Genomic DNA, 17,090 nt, shown 5'->3' on the forward strand with positions numbered 1-17,090 from the left:
TTAGTGATATTGTAGAATGGAGACAGAAAGTGGATGTTGTGTGAATGGACTGTAAGGGAAACATATGGAGTACGGGAGATAAATGAACGTGTTGTGAACCGTGATTGGATTACTATGAACTTTATATGCTGGAGTTAATTAATATGTGAACGTTATTTCTTGTGTCTGTTCTCTATCGCACCACAATTCCATCCCAAGACAAACACGATGCCTCCTATACCAGGAGCGAGCGTTACAATACAACAAACATCAGCTATCTGCAGCACCAGGTACATTCGACACAGGTTACCATCACACAATGAGTGCCATCTGTCTGTAAATGTCTGGTGTTATTTATACCTAACCTACCTCTGTTCCTACATTCTTATTCTATTTCATGCAAATCTCATTCAACATTATCTTACACACATATTCAATTCGCTTCCCAAAACTTGAACTAATAAACAATGGCATGTAAAATGAAATTAAAGGCAGAATAATAATAGCATGTTTTACTACAGTGTAAAATGGCACTACCTTATTAGATACACATTTTTGTTTCAATTGAAACAATGGATTAGTAGAGTGCATACTAACCAATGTGTTCTAGCTCTAAAGGAGTTCTGTCCACTAGGTTAGTTCTAAATCTTGTATTACCAATGTTAAATTGAAATAGCTGTATTTCACGGCCTGGAAACTGTCTGTAGCACTACTGTAAACATACAAATTTAAGCGGTATCTCATTTTAGTGCTTTTTGCACTTTAAGCATCGAGCTAAACTATGATTGTGCTAATTGTAGATTTTGTATAAACATGTAATTAGCTATTGGATATATTGTAAGCATGCCAATTGAAACTTGATATTATGCTTTAAATTATGTCCACTAAAATAAGTACTCTTACAGTATGTTACGATTACCTGCAGGTACGTAATAGATTTGTGGAGTCCTACCTTTCTTTCCTAACGCTGAGCCTGCCAGTAAACATCCTGTTGAGGTTTCCGCGACTATTCTGTCAGATTCAAAAGATGAATACAGTTTATGATACTACATATAATGTAAAATTCATCCATTTTAAGCAATCTGTAGAAAGTTTTTGATATATATGTTGCCATGAAATGCTACCAGAACTTCTCACTTCCAACTCAATTTATTTCTGTAAAAATGCTTCTATATATGATTTGGGGAAAAAAGCAGACATTGTCCAAAGTAAAAAAAAAAAAAACATCATGTGAAAAAAATCATTTAAATAATCATATTCAATCTCAAAAAATATCAAATCCTTTACAAATTTTGATAACACATGATATTAATGTAACAAGATCCATACTGTACTGTAAGTACTTACTGTTTAGAAACAAGAAAGCCGGAGACTTACATGATGCCAGTACCAGTACCAATAGCCATATGGCGGGGTTCCTTCACCACTTCAATGTTTACTGGTATGTCGGTATAGTCTTCACGTATAACAGTCTTTGCACATTTCTCCATTATTGTCGCAACCTTGAGGGAAAGTACATATCACTTGAGTTGTAAATGTACCTGTGTTTTGTTTTCGAGGCATGACGTAGAATATTTAGGCATACAAACCAGTATATCTGGATCAAATACGGCAGTTGTGGATTTGCTGACAAAATGATGTTTGGGATTAACCAGCATAGGTGGTTACTGTTTGAAATCAGAAAACACCTATACACATCTACAAGTCTTTACTGTTTGAAATCAGACAACACCTATACACATCTACAAGTCTTCTCCTATCTCCAGTGTATCAGCTATAAAATGAGGATTATTATAGGACTACATACAACCCCTACGCATTGGGATATTTGAGAAATAGTTGTTATTTTCATTAGGTTAATTTCATCTCTTTTGTCTGAATTTTCATATAATCATATTGCCATTCAAGGAAAAATCAATGGAAGGAATAAGCTTGCATTATTTCTTACAAAATACAAAGTTTACCCAAAATGGAAATAAATTTAACCCCCTCTCTGATTTTAGCATTCACAATTTTGGGTTGGTTTTTAGCCCTGTGAGCTTTCTGTTAAATCTTACTGAAATTGATTGGCTAGGTTTTATAAGTAAACTGTTTATGGACAAACAATCTGAGGTGACCAAATAAAATTTACTTCAAAAGATCAACTGGACATATACATGTACGTTTTGGCTCCAAGATTTGCTCTGTAATAAAATACAGAAATTAAGCAAATCTAATCCTGTCTGGCCTCCTCACTCCCCTACCTGCTATAGATGATAATAACCATGTCATTTTCTACTGGGAAGGTAAGGCAAAGTGCCGTAACTCCTCTAAAAACCCAGAAAAAACTTTGGTTAAGACATATTAGGAGGACATCAAACAAAAATTCAGATACCTTTATAGGGAGATCACCGGCCACAAACGCCCGGCCATAGATCTTCACCACCTTTCCGACATCCATCATTGTCACTGGCTTTAGATATTTCACTGGATATGATGTGATCTCCACTTCCCCTCCACCTTTAGGAAAGTAACCCCTGAAGGTCAGAGAAAACAAATCTTTTATAAACAAAAGTACAGGTATGATGATATATTAGAATGACATTTTACTTAGAAAAAAATACTGATGAACTAAAATTAAATAGGAAAATATTATTGGTTAAGAAAAATTACCATAGATTATCATATTTAAATCTATCATGAATAACAAATTTGTGGATAATAATATATTCAGTAAACGAGTGTTTTACATTTACATTTAACTGAACACAGATACATGTTTCATAAAACGATATCAATAATATGGATATCTAAGTTAAACAATCCAGCAAGTCAAACAATCTTGAACAAATAACTATGAGTTGGCATATTGTTATTACAGTAAAACCCTGCTAACTTATAGGGTGCAGATGAATAGTTTGAGAAATACATGGTATTCGACATATATAAAGATAACATTTAGTAAGATATAAAATTGCCCAACAATGGAAACATATCAAACGTGAGGAACTTTAAACTTTTCGTTCTAAAACGAAGAAAACCCTGAACCCATGTTATTATAATCTTGATAAATAAGGCAATAAATAATCATGGAGTATTAAGGTTTGGATATATTTAAAGATGGTTGAGTATTTTCTTTGTGATCGGCTTTTTTTTTTTTTTTATTTATTTATTTATTTATTTCCAATTCAACAGACCCAAGGGTCCACTAACAGAATGGATAACAACAATACAACACAAGTATAAACTATCACAGTCAGTTATGCATGTAACACAGACTAAAAGATACTCATATGAAAAACAAAAGGAATTAGTGATAGCAAATATTCTTTAACCGTACTTTGAACTCGGCGAGAGAGGAACAAAACATATCACAGTCTGGTGCAAAAACAAGATAGTTAAAATGACTTTGAATCCTGTTTAAAATACTATACTTTCTAATGTTTATTCTACTTATCTGGCAGTAAAACTGGTTAAAACGAATTGATCGTAGATTACGACCAGGGACTAAAAAACACATTTGCTTGACTAAATATGGACAATCAAAAGCACTATTAACACATTTGTAAAAAAATAATATTACTATGCTGAAATATGGTTTTACACACCCAGTGAATGAACACTTTCCCTTCAAAGATTCAAAGGAAGAGGCACAACTCTTACATGACTAATGATGACCTCACTAAAAGTCACTAACAGAATATGGGATTAAATATTACCTTCTCTTGATGTTGATATCTATCTTCATCCCAAATTGAGCAACAATAGGTTGAAATATCTGAAAACAATGAAATGAATGCATTATTGTCTCTAACTTACTCTGATCTCAGTGAAAATTCTCTTCCCAATGAATTATGTGACTTACATAGTTGTAGTATAATTTGAATTACATAGTTTTAGTTTTGTGTGAATTACTAAGTTGTTGTACATGAATCTTGTGACTTCTAAAATTGTAGAATATTGTGACTTACATAGTTTTAGTATTATGTGACTTACATAGTTTTAGTATTATGTGACTTACATAATTGTAGTATAATTTGATTTACATAGTTTTAGTATTATGTGACTTACATAGTTTTATTATTATGTGACTTACATAGTTGTAGTATAATTTGAATTACACAGTTTTAGTATATTTTGAATTACATAGTTTTAGTATTATGTGACTTACATAGTTGTAGTATAATTTGAATTACATAGTTTTAGTATTATGTGACTTACATAGTTGTTGTATTATTTGAATTATATAGTTTTAGTTTTATGTGACTTACATAGTTTAAGTTTTATGTGACATACATAGTTGTAGTATAATTTGAAATACATAGTTGTAGTATTATTTGAATTACATAGTTGTAGTATTATTTGAATTACATAGTTTTAGTTTTATGTGACTTACATAGTTGTAGTTTTATGTGACTTACATAGTTGTAGTATTATGTGACTTACATAGTTGTAGTATTATGTGACTTACATAGTTGTAGTAATCCACCTGTGGTGCCATGTCAGCATTGGTACCACCCCTCAGAGTTAGGTGAGACTCACCAGGACCATACAGCAGACAGGGTAGAGCAGCCTGCATCAACAGGCAGATGCTCCTACAAAACACAGCCAATTATTCTTACTTCTTTCTTAGTGGGAATTTATCTTTCTAAATACTGAGTTATATGTTTTTGCATTAAGTATTTTTTTCTAATAATAATTTTTGTTTTGCCCTGAAATGATAATCTGACAAACAAATTGAACGTAAAAGTATTAATTCAAGTTTATGTAGTAGCAGACTCTTATTAAACAAAACTTTGTTAGCATTTCAGTTTATTTTATAAATCTGATTGCATTAACAAGACATTTCACAAAAATAGAGGATTGATTCTTTGCATCAGACAGGCAAACTACCAAGACTAAAACAATATTTGTGTTTTGATTAATATCCAATGACATCAAATTACATAGAGACACAGACTTAAATATCTAATCTAATTCCGTGATAGAGATCACCTTACCCAGCAGTACCAGGATCGGCCATGTAATCGCCCGACTTCACTCTGCCAGGATGGAACACTATTTCCTGTGAGGAGACATCTCCTCCAATTAAGTGACCTCCACATACTTTGTTTATCAGTGTGAGGCCAGTCAAGTGTTGAGGCCTGTTATTATGCAAATTTCAAAAAAAAGTGTAAAGCCTTATGATAAAATATTTTGGAGGCATCAAAATGAGAGTAAACAATTGCAAGTTTCTCTAGAAACAAGGGAAACTTGTCCAGCACATTAGGAATGTTTTTCATATTAATTAATGTTTTCAATGCAAAATTATTTAACAAATAGGACAATACCTTTTGCAAAAATCGTTGAATATATTCTTTTTTTAAGGGAGACACAACTTCATATCATGATTATAATGTATACCAAGTTTCAAAGAGATCCGTTGAACAATGTAGGAGGAGATTGCCGGACAAAAATCAAATACTGAAATAAACAAAGGGCAAAAACTTTTGGAAAAATTGTTAAATCATAATTCTTTTCAAGGAAACACAACAACATATCATGATTATTTAGCCTACTTAGTTTCAAAGAAATTCGTCAAAAAATGTAGGTGGAGATCTCCGGACAAGAAATCAAATACTGAAATGAAAAAAGGGCAATAACTTTTGGAAAAATTGTTAAATCAAAATTCTTTTTAAGGGAGACACAGCTTCATATCATGATTAAAATGTATACCAAGTTTCAAAGAGATCGGTCGAAAAATGTAGGAGGAGATTGCCGGACAAACAAAAGTTTACGCCGGACGGACGGGCGATGCCATACCATAATACTCCCGTCAAATTTGACGGGCGTATAAAAAGTATGGTAATCATGAAACATGAAGCATGCAAATAAAACACAATGATCAAGCTAGAATAATGCATAAGACATTCACCTAAGTCCTGGCTTGTTCCGTCCTGCTCTGATGTTATACACTCTAATGGGACAGCAACGCACACAACTCAAAGCCGCAGCATTTCTCAAAATTTGACCTCCCTGTATATGAAATAAAGCAGTTATTTACTTTCACATTTAACAACATCACCTATTTTCATTAATCATATCTAAAACATAACAAATAGTTCTTTCCAAGTTCTATCCAAATGAAATTCAAAGTACATTTAACTGAATATTTGTTTCTTAAAATCAATTGAAATGATTACAATCATATTATTAGCTCACCTGGCCCGAAGGGCCAAGTGAGCTTATGCCATGGTGCGGCGTCCGGCGTCAATATTTTACTTTAAACAACTTCTTCTCAATAACGAAAAGGCCTGTGATACTGATATTTGGCCAGAAGCAAACTGGGATGAAGGGCTACCAAGTTTATTAAAATAAATGACCTTTACCTATTTTCAAGGTCACAGGGGTCAAATATGTTAAAAACTTTAAACAACTTCTTCTGAATAACCAAGAGTCGCAGGATGATGATATTTGGCCAGTTGCATGCTCGGATGAAGGGCTACCAAGTTTGTTCAAATGAATGACCTTCATCTATTTTCAAGGTCACAGGGATCAATTGTCTTAAAAAATCTTTAAACAATTTCTCCTCAATAACTGAGAGGCCTAGGATAATGATATTTGGACAGTATCATGCTAGGATAAAGGGCTACAAAGTTTGTTCAAATGAATGACTTTTATATATATTCAAGGTCACAGGGGTCAAATATTTTAAAAACATTTAAACAGCTTCTTCTCAATAACAGAAAACCCTAGGATGATGCTATTTGGCCAGTAGCATGCTGTGATGAAGGGCTACTAAGTTTGTTCAAATGAATGACCTTGACCAACTTTGAAGGTCCCAGGGGTCAAATGTCTTAAAATCTTCAAACCACTTCTTCTCAATAACCAAAAGGCCCAGGGTACTGATATTAGGCCTGTAGCATGCTGTGATGAAGGGCTTTCAAGTTTATTGAAATGAATGACCTTCATCTATTTTCAAGGTCACAGGGGTCAATTGTCTTAAAAAGTCTTTAAACAACATCTTCTGAATAACTAAGAGACCTAGGATAATGATAGTTGGCCAGTAACATGCTAGGATAAAGGGCTACAAAGTTTGTTCAAATTAATGACTTATATATATATTCAAGGTCACAGGGGTCAAATATGTTAAAAACCTTTAAACAGCTTCTTCTCAATAACAGAAAACCCTAGGATGATGCTATTTGGCCAGTAGCATGCTGTGATGAAGGGCTACTAAGTTTGTTCAAATGAATGACCTTGACCAACTTTGAAGGTCCCAGGGGTCAAATGTCTTAAAATCTTCAAACCACTTCTTCTCAATAACCAAAAGGCCCAGGGTACTGATATTAGGCCTGTAGCATGCTGTGATGAAGGGCTTTCAAGTTTATTGAAATGAATGACCTTCATCTATTTTCAAGGTCACAGGGGTCAATTGTCTTAAAAAGTCTTTAAACAACATCTTCTGAATAACTAAGAGACCTAGGATAATGATAGTTGGCCAGTAACATGCTAGGATAAAGGGCTACAAAGTTTGTTCAAATTAATGACTTATATATATATTCAAGGTCACAGGGGTCAAATATGTTTAAAACCTTTAAACAACTTCTTCTCAATAACCGAAAACCCTAGGATGATGCTATTTGGCCAGTAGCATTCTGTGCTGAAGGGCTACCAAGTTTGTTCAAATGAATGGCATTGACCAACTTTGAAGGTCACAGGGGTCAAATGTTTTAAAATCTTCAAACCACTTCTTCTTAATAACCAAAAGGCCCAGGGTACTGATAGTGGACCTGCAGCATGCTGGGAGGAATGACCTTGACCCACTATCAAGGTCACTGGGGTCAGATGTCTTAAAATCTTCAAACGATTTCTTCTCAATAACCAAAAAGCCACGGGTACTGATATTTGGCCTGTAGCATGCTGGGATGAAGGACTACCAAGTTTGTTCAAATGAATGACCTTGACCCACTTTCAACCTGATGTCCTTGTTCGACATTCAAGGACACAGGCTTCATGGTTAAATCTTTTAATAGGTTCTTGTGAATCAAACACTGATATTCTGCCTGTAGCTGTATTTTAGTCCACTATTAAGATTACAAGTGTGAGATTAATACCAGGTGAGCGATGCAGGCCCATTGGGCCTCTTGTTTATACATTACATACTGCCTAAACATGTGTAATAAAAAAAAATAAACCCAATTTACATCAGTTTAAATAATACAACTTTTGTTGACAGTTTTAGGGCAAACTAAATTCGCTCCCTAGATGCACATGCATATAAAAGATGGATGCAACAGATGTCAAAAGCATTACAGTCTTTGTTTTTTTAATATATGTACAAAAATAAGACATCCAGACTAAGTTACCTTATAACTTATTTGACAACTAGGTGAAAAATATAATGGGCCTATAGTAGCTATTTTCTCATCATTTTCATGAGACACCTCTGAAACCTCTGAAATGACCCCAGAGCCTGTGATAGATGTCATATTTATCATAGCGCTTATCCTTCTTTATGCCAGAATGCAAGACTACAACTGAGGGAGTAAGAACATGAGAAAACGATGGTAAGGAAGCAATATTAGCTATGCCCTGTCACTGCCATGTTCTTGCTTTGTCTTTGTTTTATTCTAGCAGTTGTCTCCATCAAGAAGATTTAAAATCATTGGAATGATGGGTATCAGCGTGGGACATGTCCTTTAACACCAGCAAATGTTACATCATGAGGATCCATCGCTCAAAGTCTCCATCAGCCTCTCGCTACACTCTCGGTGATACCATACTAGAAGAGGTAACTGACAACCATACCTCGACATCATCTTCAGCAACACCATGAAATGGTCATCACAAATCACCAAACTTTCCAACTCCACACTGGGATTCCTTCGGAGAAATCTGAAGAAATGTCCGACGGATCTGAAATTGTGTGCGTTCAAGTCCCTAATTCGATCTGTATTGGAGTATAGTTCCACCATCTGGGACCCTTACATAGACAAGGACATATATATACCATAGAGAAAGTACAAAGGTGTGCAGCAAGATTCATTCTGTCAGATTACCAAAGAGAAAGCAGTGTAACATCCATGCTAAACAGACTAGAACTTGAACCACTGAAAGACAGATGTCGTGACCACAGACTAGTACTGTTGTTTAAGATCATCAATGGGCTAGTAGCCATACCCGCTGACGACTACATCACAGCCAGCCGTACCAACACACGACGAAACAACAGTCAGAATCTACAACAGATATCGTGCAACACTGAAAACTACAGACAATCCTTCTTCCCACGTACACTAACCGATTGGAACGCTCTAAAAGAATCCTCCATCAGCGCAACTACGGTCGACCAATTCCGTAGTTGCTTTTACTCCACTCCTCCTCCCCGGAGGTGATATTCAATTTATGAATTTTATCCGGAACCTTACAGATACATCATATTTCTGCACTGTAGCTCTCTTTCTCTGTTGTATTCTTGCATTGTCTATGCAGGGTTGACTGAGCAAGATAACAGAACTAGTTATTCAAAGGTCCCTAACCAATACAATCTTGAAAGAAAGTAACACAAATATAGTTTATACTAAAAAATATTGCACTTAGTGGTAGTGGATGCTCATTATCAGTCACTACTCTACCTGCAGGGAAAGAGTTTCTTCTGATGTTACACAAAGTACACTTTCAAATCTCAGGGACAAGAGGCCTACGATCCGTGACCTATGTTTTGTTTTGTGTTGTTTCTACTTAAATACATGTTATAGACAGCCAAGACATTGAGTTGAACAGGTTAATTTGGGTGCAACCCCTCATTATACATAATAGTTCTTCAATTACTCTGTTGACAGTAAAAATATTGCTGAAATAGAGAAGAAAGTGAAAGAAAGACACATAAAGCTGTTTTAAATTAAAAGCATAAAAACCGTCATTCTTTCAACATAATCAAATACAATCAGGTAATTCGTGTATTAATCAGTTTATATATAGATTATAGAGAGGTTATTATTTTCCCTGTTGCTATATCAATGAACTTACGAATACAATTTCAGATACATGTAATTTGTTTGACAAGATATCATTCACGTTATCCACAGCCATCTACGTATGGCCTGTAAATATCCTACCGAACTATGTAATATTAAACTTATTTACCTGCTGGTTTTAACTGTGTTTACTCCATTTACCATAGGACTTATACTTACTCCTTCCAGCATAGAACCGTCAATTTCAACCGGTGATCCAACATTGTTCGATGCCATTCTGTTTAATACAACAGTTATCAGGAACCTAGTGCGAAAACGGGTCGAAAATATTACAGATATTGCACCGGTCAGCACCAACATTAAAAATCGACGTAAAACACCCGCTTAAAACCATATGGTTATAACACGTCTTTAGTGCAAACGCATATATGATTAAGATGAAATGTATAAGTAATAAAACGAAACCGGTGAAATCTGTTCCGAGTATCATGACAGATCCGGACCGAAATTCAGGATTTTTATTTTTAAATCTCTCTCCCTCTCATTGCAATGGATTACTATAGATTTCAAGTTGCGAGTATGTTTATGGATTAATTATTGAAAGTATTGTTTTGGATTTCTAAGTGGAAATATTGTAATGGATTGCTTGTTGGAAGTGTTGTTATGGATTACTAGTTGGAAGTATTCTTAATGAATAACTAGTTGGAAGTATTGTAAAGGATTTGTAGTTTGAAGTATTTTAATGGGTTACTAGTTGAAAGTATTGGATTGGATTTCTAAGTGAAAGTATTTTAATAGATTATTTATTGGAAGTTTTATAATGGAGAACTAGTTGAAAGTATTTTAATTGATTACTGGTTGGAAGTACTTTAATTGATCACTTATTGGAAATTTTGTAGTGGATAGCTAGTTAGAAGTATTATTATGGATTACTTGTTCGAAGTATTGTTTGGCTGCAATGTTTAGTGTATTGCGATTTAAATGGCACCCATAATGCAAAGCTAAGACTGTACTGAACTGAAGGATCTCCTTCATTCCCTTTTTATAAGAGCCCCCTTTTCCAAAAAAATAAAAAGACAATATAAATATATATGGTTTTATATGATTTAGATGAATACTTTGTAAAAAGCACAAGACCAAAATTAAAAAACCTGAGATGTAAATCGTAAGAACGTTCCTGTGGGAACAAACTGTGCCCTTCTTCCGTCCGACTTATTTTTGTTTTTCACACGAGGCTGATTTTATTGATGTGCTTTATCAAGTATGGACACAAAATCCTGACCAAGTCCTTCAATTTAACACTCATATATTGAGATGTTCTAGTATTGAATAACAAGACATTTATTGACAATGTCGATCATGTATACCCTTCTGAGCTTGAGGTTTGTCCGCTATCCTCGTGTTATACTTACAATATAATCAACAGGGACGTCTTACTGTACGTTAAGCCGGACGAGTTCTTTTGTCCTATGGAGAATTTCCTTTTTCATGGAAACTTTCCCCAACCCAGGGTGTTAACATGTCGCAGTGGATTCGGTATTCAAGAGCTTGCTACGAATATCATGACTTTCACGATAAATATTGACTGCTCACAGACCGCTACCACTACGCACCTGGAGTATATAAGGAGGGGTTTGCCACACACATCAGGACATTTCAAAAGAAAACATTTCATCACCAAATTTCACAGTTTCAAACCATGCCTCCTAAGAAGAGATTAGCAAAGGAGAAGGGGAAAGATGGGCATGCTAAGAAAAAGACCAATCGAGTCTCTGATGAGCCGGAGGAGCAGCCATCCAGGGAGGAAGAAGAAGGGGCAGAGATACAATCTGAGCAGGACCATGATCCTGATGCAGAGGATGAGGATGAGTCTCCAGCTCTCCAGCGTATTGTGGAGTTCCTTGAGGCCCATCCATACTTCTACAATCTGAGACATGAGAAGTACCGCAACACCAAGCTGAAGGAGGCGGAACTGGCGGAGCTGGCTAAGGAGATAAAGTGGACTGGTGAGTAGTGAAAGTAATCCTGGTACATAGTTGGCACTATCAGTACTTTGACCATGTCCTCATTTCTGTAATTCTTGATTACTGATTTGTATTGCATTTCAATGTCATATGAACAATTCTTGAATTGTGTACATTCATAATATTCACTTTCCTCTGACACCTTCTAATGGGATTTTTTTGTTTATTGTTTGCAGTGGATAAGATCAAGAGAAGGTTCAAGAACCTTCGTAGTGCCTATGGCAAGCTTAAGAACCGGACCGGATCTGCGGAGAAGTCGGGCCAAGCGTCCTGTAGGTTGACCGTCCGACAGGAGTGGAATCTGCGGAACTTGGCTTTTCTGGATGAGGTCATTCAGCCGCGGACCCAGGGACAGGAATTGGGAAGAGTAAGCATTGGCATTAAATTTGTTTGTGTGCAAATGATCCTCTTCTTTGCCTTTATATTGTCAGTCTCTGACATCACATTTATGGAGAACCGCTATTTTAATGTGCATCTTCTTCTTGTCAGTCCTTGACAGAACATCTAGAGTGTTGCATTTACATAATATTCACCTTTGCCTTCTTTCATTTGTCACATAAAAAAACAATTCATGCTGATGCTTATAGGTTCCTGACGATGACGAGGACGATGACGATGTGAAGGTGCGGGAGGACTTTGTGGCACCCGAAAATGAGGACGAGGACAGAGGGACTGAAGGTCGGATGAGGGACAGCAGTGCTAAAAGCCAAGACAGCGCTTCCAAGAGAAACAGGACTGGCACCAGCACCAGCACCAGCACCAGCATTAGCAGGAAGAAGAAGGGCACAAAGAGTACGCCCGATGTCGGGGAGATCCTGACAGAGATGCTGCTGGATAACCGGAGAAGGGACCGGGAAACGGAGAGAAAGGTAAACGAGAACCTATTTCATGATAACCTAAACTCTACTTTGAAATGTCATGTGTCATATGTCTTACGTCTTTAGAAATTTGTAATGAAACATGCTTCAATATTTCCCTTTTTGTGTTTTCTTTCAGTTGGAAGAGTCTGCAACCAGACAACCAGACGAGCAAGAGGCGTGGGGCAGTTGGCTCCAGACGGTGGTGCGCAACTGGAGAAGTTCCGTCAGTTCCAGACGGAAACCCTGGCTCTGTCCCAGCGCTATCAGCCAACGGATGAGGGGCAACGCACGAGTGGTCAGCAGTATCCGGCTCCAACACCAGTTCCACCTGCTATGTTCCCGCTCCAGCCCGCGGCCTTCCAGTTCCCGGCACAGGGCCAGTTTCAGCACCCTTCGCAGAAGTTTCAGGGCCAACCCCAGTTCCACTACCAACAACAGGAGATGCAACAGCCAGGTTATATGCGGCAGCCAACCTTCACGCAGTTGCTGGTAGGTTATTATAAAGAAATAAACCGCTTAATTTACCATTCTATGTATAACATTTATAGAGAACCTTTATTTTAATGTTCATATTTCTTGTGTTTGCAGAACCAGTCCACACAGGAGCAGCAGCCGCAGCAGCACCAGACTACCCGCCCCACCTCTGCTCCTACTCCCGTCGGCACCAGCAACATAATCGCCTCTTCCTACCAAATAGCCAACAAGGATCACGGCGACCAAGAATTGCTCCCGGCCCTCTGCACCCCTGCATTAGGGGACCGAGTAAGCCTCTCTGGATTCAGTGCGGGTAGCTTTGGTATCTATGGCACCAGCGGGGATCAGTCAGCGCTCGGCTTACTAAGGAGGGCCTAGTCGTCACCTCCCGCAGACAAGACAGCCAAAGCGTCCCCTGAGTCAGAGTCTGACACAGTCAAGTTTGACAACGATGTACCAGGAGTAGATTGACTATTTGCCAGGAGTACTTTAACTCTGTACCAGGAATACTTTGACTATGTACCAGGAGTACATTGACTATATGCCAGGAGTACTTTCACTATGTTCCAGGAGTACCTTTACGGTGTGGCAGAGTTACTTTTATTACTGTGTTCCAAGACTATTTTAACTACTTGTATGTGGCAGGGTACCATTTACTGTTTTCCGGGACTAATTTGACTCTGTGGCAGACAACTTTTATTACTGTGTTTATTACTATGCTCCAGTATGTGTCGTATGTGTATGATAATACAAGATATGGTGTGACATTTAATAAAGTGGTCCCTTGGTATGGCCTTGAAACTTGATTTATATATTAGTCTCTATTCTTCCCTAATAAAATTAATTTTATACCTTCGAAAATATGAAATAACGTAAAAAAAAAACGAACCACAATAAAGTAATAGAGTGAAGGGAGGCATCACAATAAATAAACAGAAAGTTAAAAAAAAAAAAAAGAACCAGACATTTGGCACTTAATACTTTCAAAGAAAATTCTCCCTTTATTTAGAAATGAAAGTTTTCCTTTGAAAGTATTAAGTGCCAAATTTCTGGTTTTTTTTTAATTTCTCGTTCATTTATTGCTGTCTGTTTCTTTGTTTAATGTGGGATAAAAAGATAAAGCAGACAAAGTGGGTGCAACTTTTCATTACTTTATTTTACAAGTAGAATCACATGGTCCATTTACTTCACAGGTTCTTATAAGGTCACATGTCATGGCTCTAAAGTTCACTTGATGGTCCAATTATAACATTTCACCAGTTTAGAGCTGCCTCCTGCCATGGCACGCTGCCGGCATCACTGTTATAATAGTGTTTGAGGTGTATTCGGAGCTCTTTGCCGGCCCGGTTCTCCCTGGGGGCACGTAGCGAGGTAGCCTGCATCCCTCCATGCCCCTGGGACAATCACACCGTCCGCTAGCTCCACGTCAAGGTCGGCATTCTGCAGGTTTGGAAAGCGGATCCGCATTAGGTTGTGAAGTGTCAAACATGCCTTGGTGATCTTGGTGGATGTCTCGGTGGTGGTCATGGGGGTGGTGAGGAGACACCGGAAACGGTTGGCAAGGATGCCGAAAGCATTCTCAACCACCCTCCGGGCACGGGAACACCTGTAATCGTAGATCCGTTCGTCGTGCGTGAGGTTCCTTTGAGAGAAGGGCTTCACAAGGTATGTTCGCATGGGGAACGCATCATCGCCGACGAAAAAGTATGGCACGTCGTGGTCGTCGTTGGGGAGGGGCTCTGGGGGAGGGAAACCAAGTCTCCCTTCACGGAGGTCGGGCTCAAGGGAAGAACGGTTGAAAATCCCTGCATCAGAGGCAGCTCCTTCCGCACCCACATGCACCCACAGGAAGCGATAGTCTGCGTCAACAAGCCCCATCAGGACTATTGAAAAGAATCCCTTGTAGCTGAAGTAGGCGCTGCCTGACTTCCCTTGCTTCTTGATCTTGATGTGTTTGCCGTCGATGGCATTNTCACCCCTTGATTCACGCATAAGCTCCTGCATTAGGTTGTCGTAGTGACCCAGGGTGACACGCCGCAAGAGCCAGGGCTTCACCCACATCGTCCTTCTTGTTCTTGTGTGTTGTCGGGCCTGCCGCTGCTCCTCGAGTATAAGGGCTGCAATCAGGTAGTCTCGCTCTCGATGTACCTGCCTCAGCTGCATCCGTAGGTAGTCCAGCCTCAGCCGTCGTGGAACACTCATCGCCATCTTAACATTGTCTACAATCTATATGACAGATATGAAAACTGGTATATATACCCGCCCCACGCATGGCGCAGATTGCCACGGGGGCCGTACGGATGGCGTGCGGCCGGCGTACGGAAGCCGTGCGTCGGCCTTGCGTTGCCTGCAGTGTGTGTCACATACCGCAAGGCCACCGTACGGGCACCATAGGGCCGCCTTAAGGCTGCCTTGGGGTGCCCGTGGTATTCCTGCGGCCGCCACTATTTTTTAGGGGTTCAAAATAGTCAATTAGCCGCACGGCAAACGCAATGCCACAGTACGACGGACGTATGGTCGCCGTGGAACAGATTTACGGCATGGCTACGCGTGCCTAATTGCTACGGCGAACGTAGAATTGAAAAAGGTTATAACTCCGCGTTATAATCCTGCGGCGACCCCTACGGCCTGTAAAAGATAGGGATACGCCCTACGGCGACCGTGAGGCCACCTCAGATAATCTGCGGTCGCCGCAGGTATCTCTCGATTTCAGAGATCTACGGCCGCCGTATCCTAGCCGTAGAGCAAATGTGACTTAGGCATAAACGACCGTAGCCGTTAATAGGACGGTAAACAAAACAAAACAAAACAAAACCTATATTTACAAAGCGAGTGTCGTCGACAAAGCAAAAAACGCTTACCCTTCCGGGACATATGGTCGTATTGTCCTTGTACTTTTCAAGTAGTTTTATCGATTTTTAGTTCGTATAAAAAAAAAAATAGTTTGTTAAACTGAGTTGTTTGAATGATTGATTGTGCAGACTTTGTACTGTAGATTTTATGGTAAAGTTACTGTAGAGTGCATGATCCGAAGTGTTGCAGTAAGAGTGGTTTGAAGTATTGTTTGGTGATATTTACACTATTTTGAGTACGCGTTTTGAAGTTTCTAGGGGACGTCGTATGGAAGTGGTATTTAAAATCAGAACAGAATTTGGCACTTTTGATGATGAAGAATGATCATTTATGACATTTTCTTTTGATGACATATAAAGTTTTATCCGCTGTTAAAAAAGTATTTTTGCACGATTTTAATCACTATAGAGAGCGTAGTTTGAACTATCATTCGAGGTCAGTGATTAGAAGAATTGTTTAGTGTATAGTTGGTTTATTATAGGGAGTGTGGTTTCGGGTATTTTTTAAACATCAGTGGTTGGGGAATATTATAGGGTGCATGGTTTTTAGAATTAAAGAGTGTGATTTATTTAGAAGTTAGTATATTTATACCCAGGTCGGGGTTTGGTTGATAGGAATAGAAGGTATACACATTGACATTTCGTTTCGGCGACATACTTGAGGTCATCATTGTGTTGCTGCCCTTCTCTATATATCCAAACCTTTCAGGTAGACGACCCTCTTGAAACTTAAGGGTTTTGAAGTGGTACACTCTGAGATTTATTTTAATCCGTTGAATCCGTTCACAAGTGTTATCTACACACCGAACTTGTTTGATCACTGTTCACATAGTTCGACTTTCTCTCACATAATTAGTTATTTTTTCTCCAAGAGCAAATTTTATATTCAGAGTTGTCATATGATTTGCGTTATGGACGATTTAAAATGAAGCTTAACTACAGTATATAAGACTTTGCTAAGTT

General features: G+C 38.1%; 1 protein-coding gene across 1 annotated transcript; it reads right to left on the reverse strand.

Moving 5' to 3' along the window:
- Positions 1-931: 931 nt before the first annotated feature.
- Positions 932-10,315, reverse strand: LOC110441339 (RNA 3'-terminal phosphate cyclase-like; the record flags this gene model as incomplete). The annotated part of the gene is made up of 8 exons (XM_021484453.1): positions 10,137-10,315; positions 5,873-5,973; positions 4,959-5,102; positions 4,430-4,553; positions 3,678-3,736; positions 2,354-2,495; positions 1,357-1,481; positions 932-990 (listed from the first exon to the last, which is right to left on the reverse strand). Coding segments are annotated over exons 1-8 (895 nt in total), but the record flags the coding sequence as incomplete, so codon positions are not given.
- Positions 10,316-17,090: the final 6,775 nt, after the last annotated feature.

This window comes from Mizuhopecten yessoensis, unplaced genomic scaffold (assembly GCF_002113885.1).
Source record: "Mizuhopecten yessoensis strain PY_sf001 unplaced genomic scaffold, ASM211388v2 scaffold715881, whole genome shotgun sequence".
NCBI classification, from domain to species: Eukaryota; Metazoa; Mollusca; class Bivalvia; order Pectinida; family Pectinidae; genus Mizuhopecten; species Mizuhopecten yessoensis.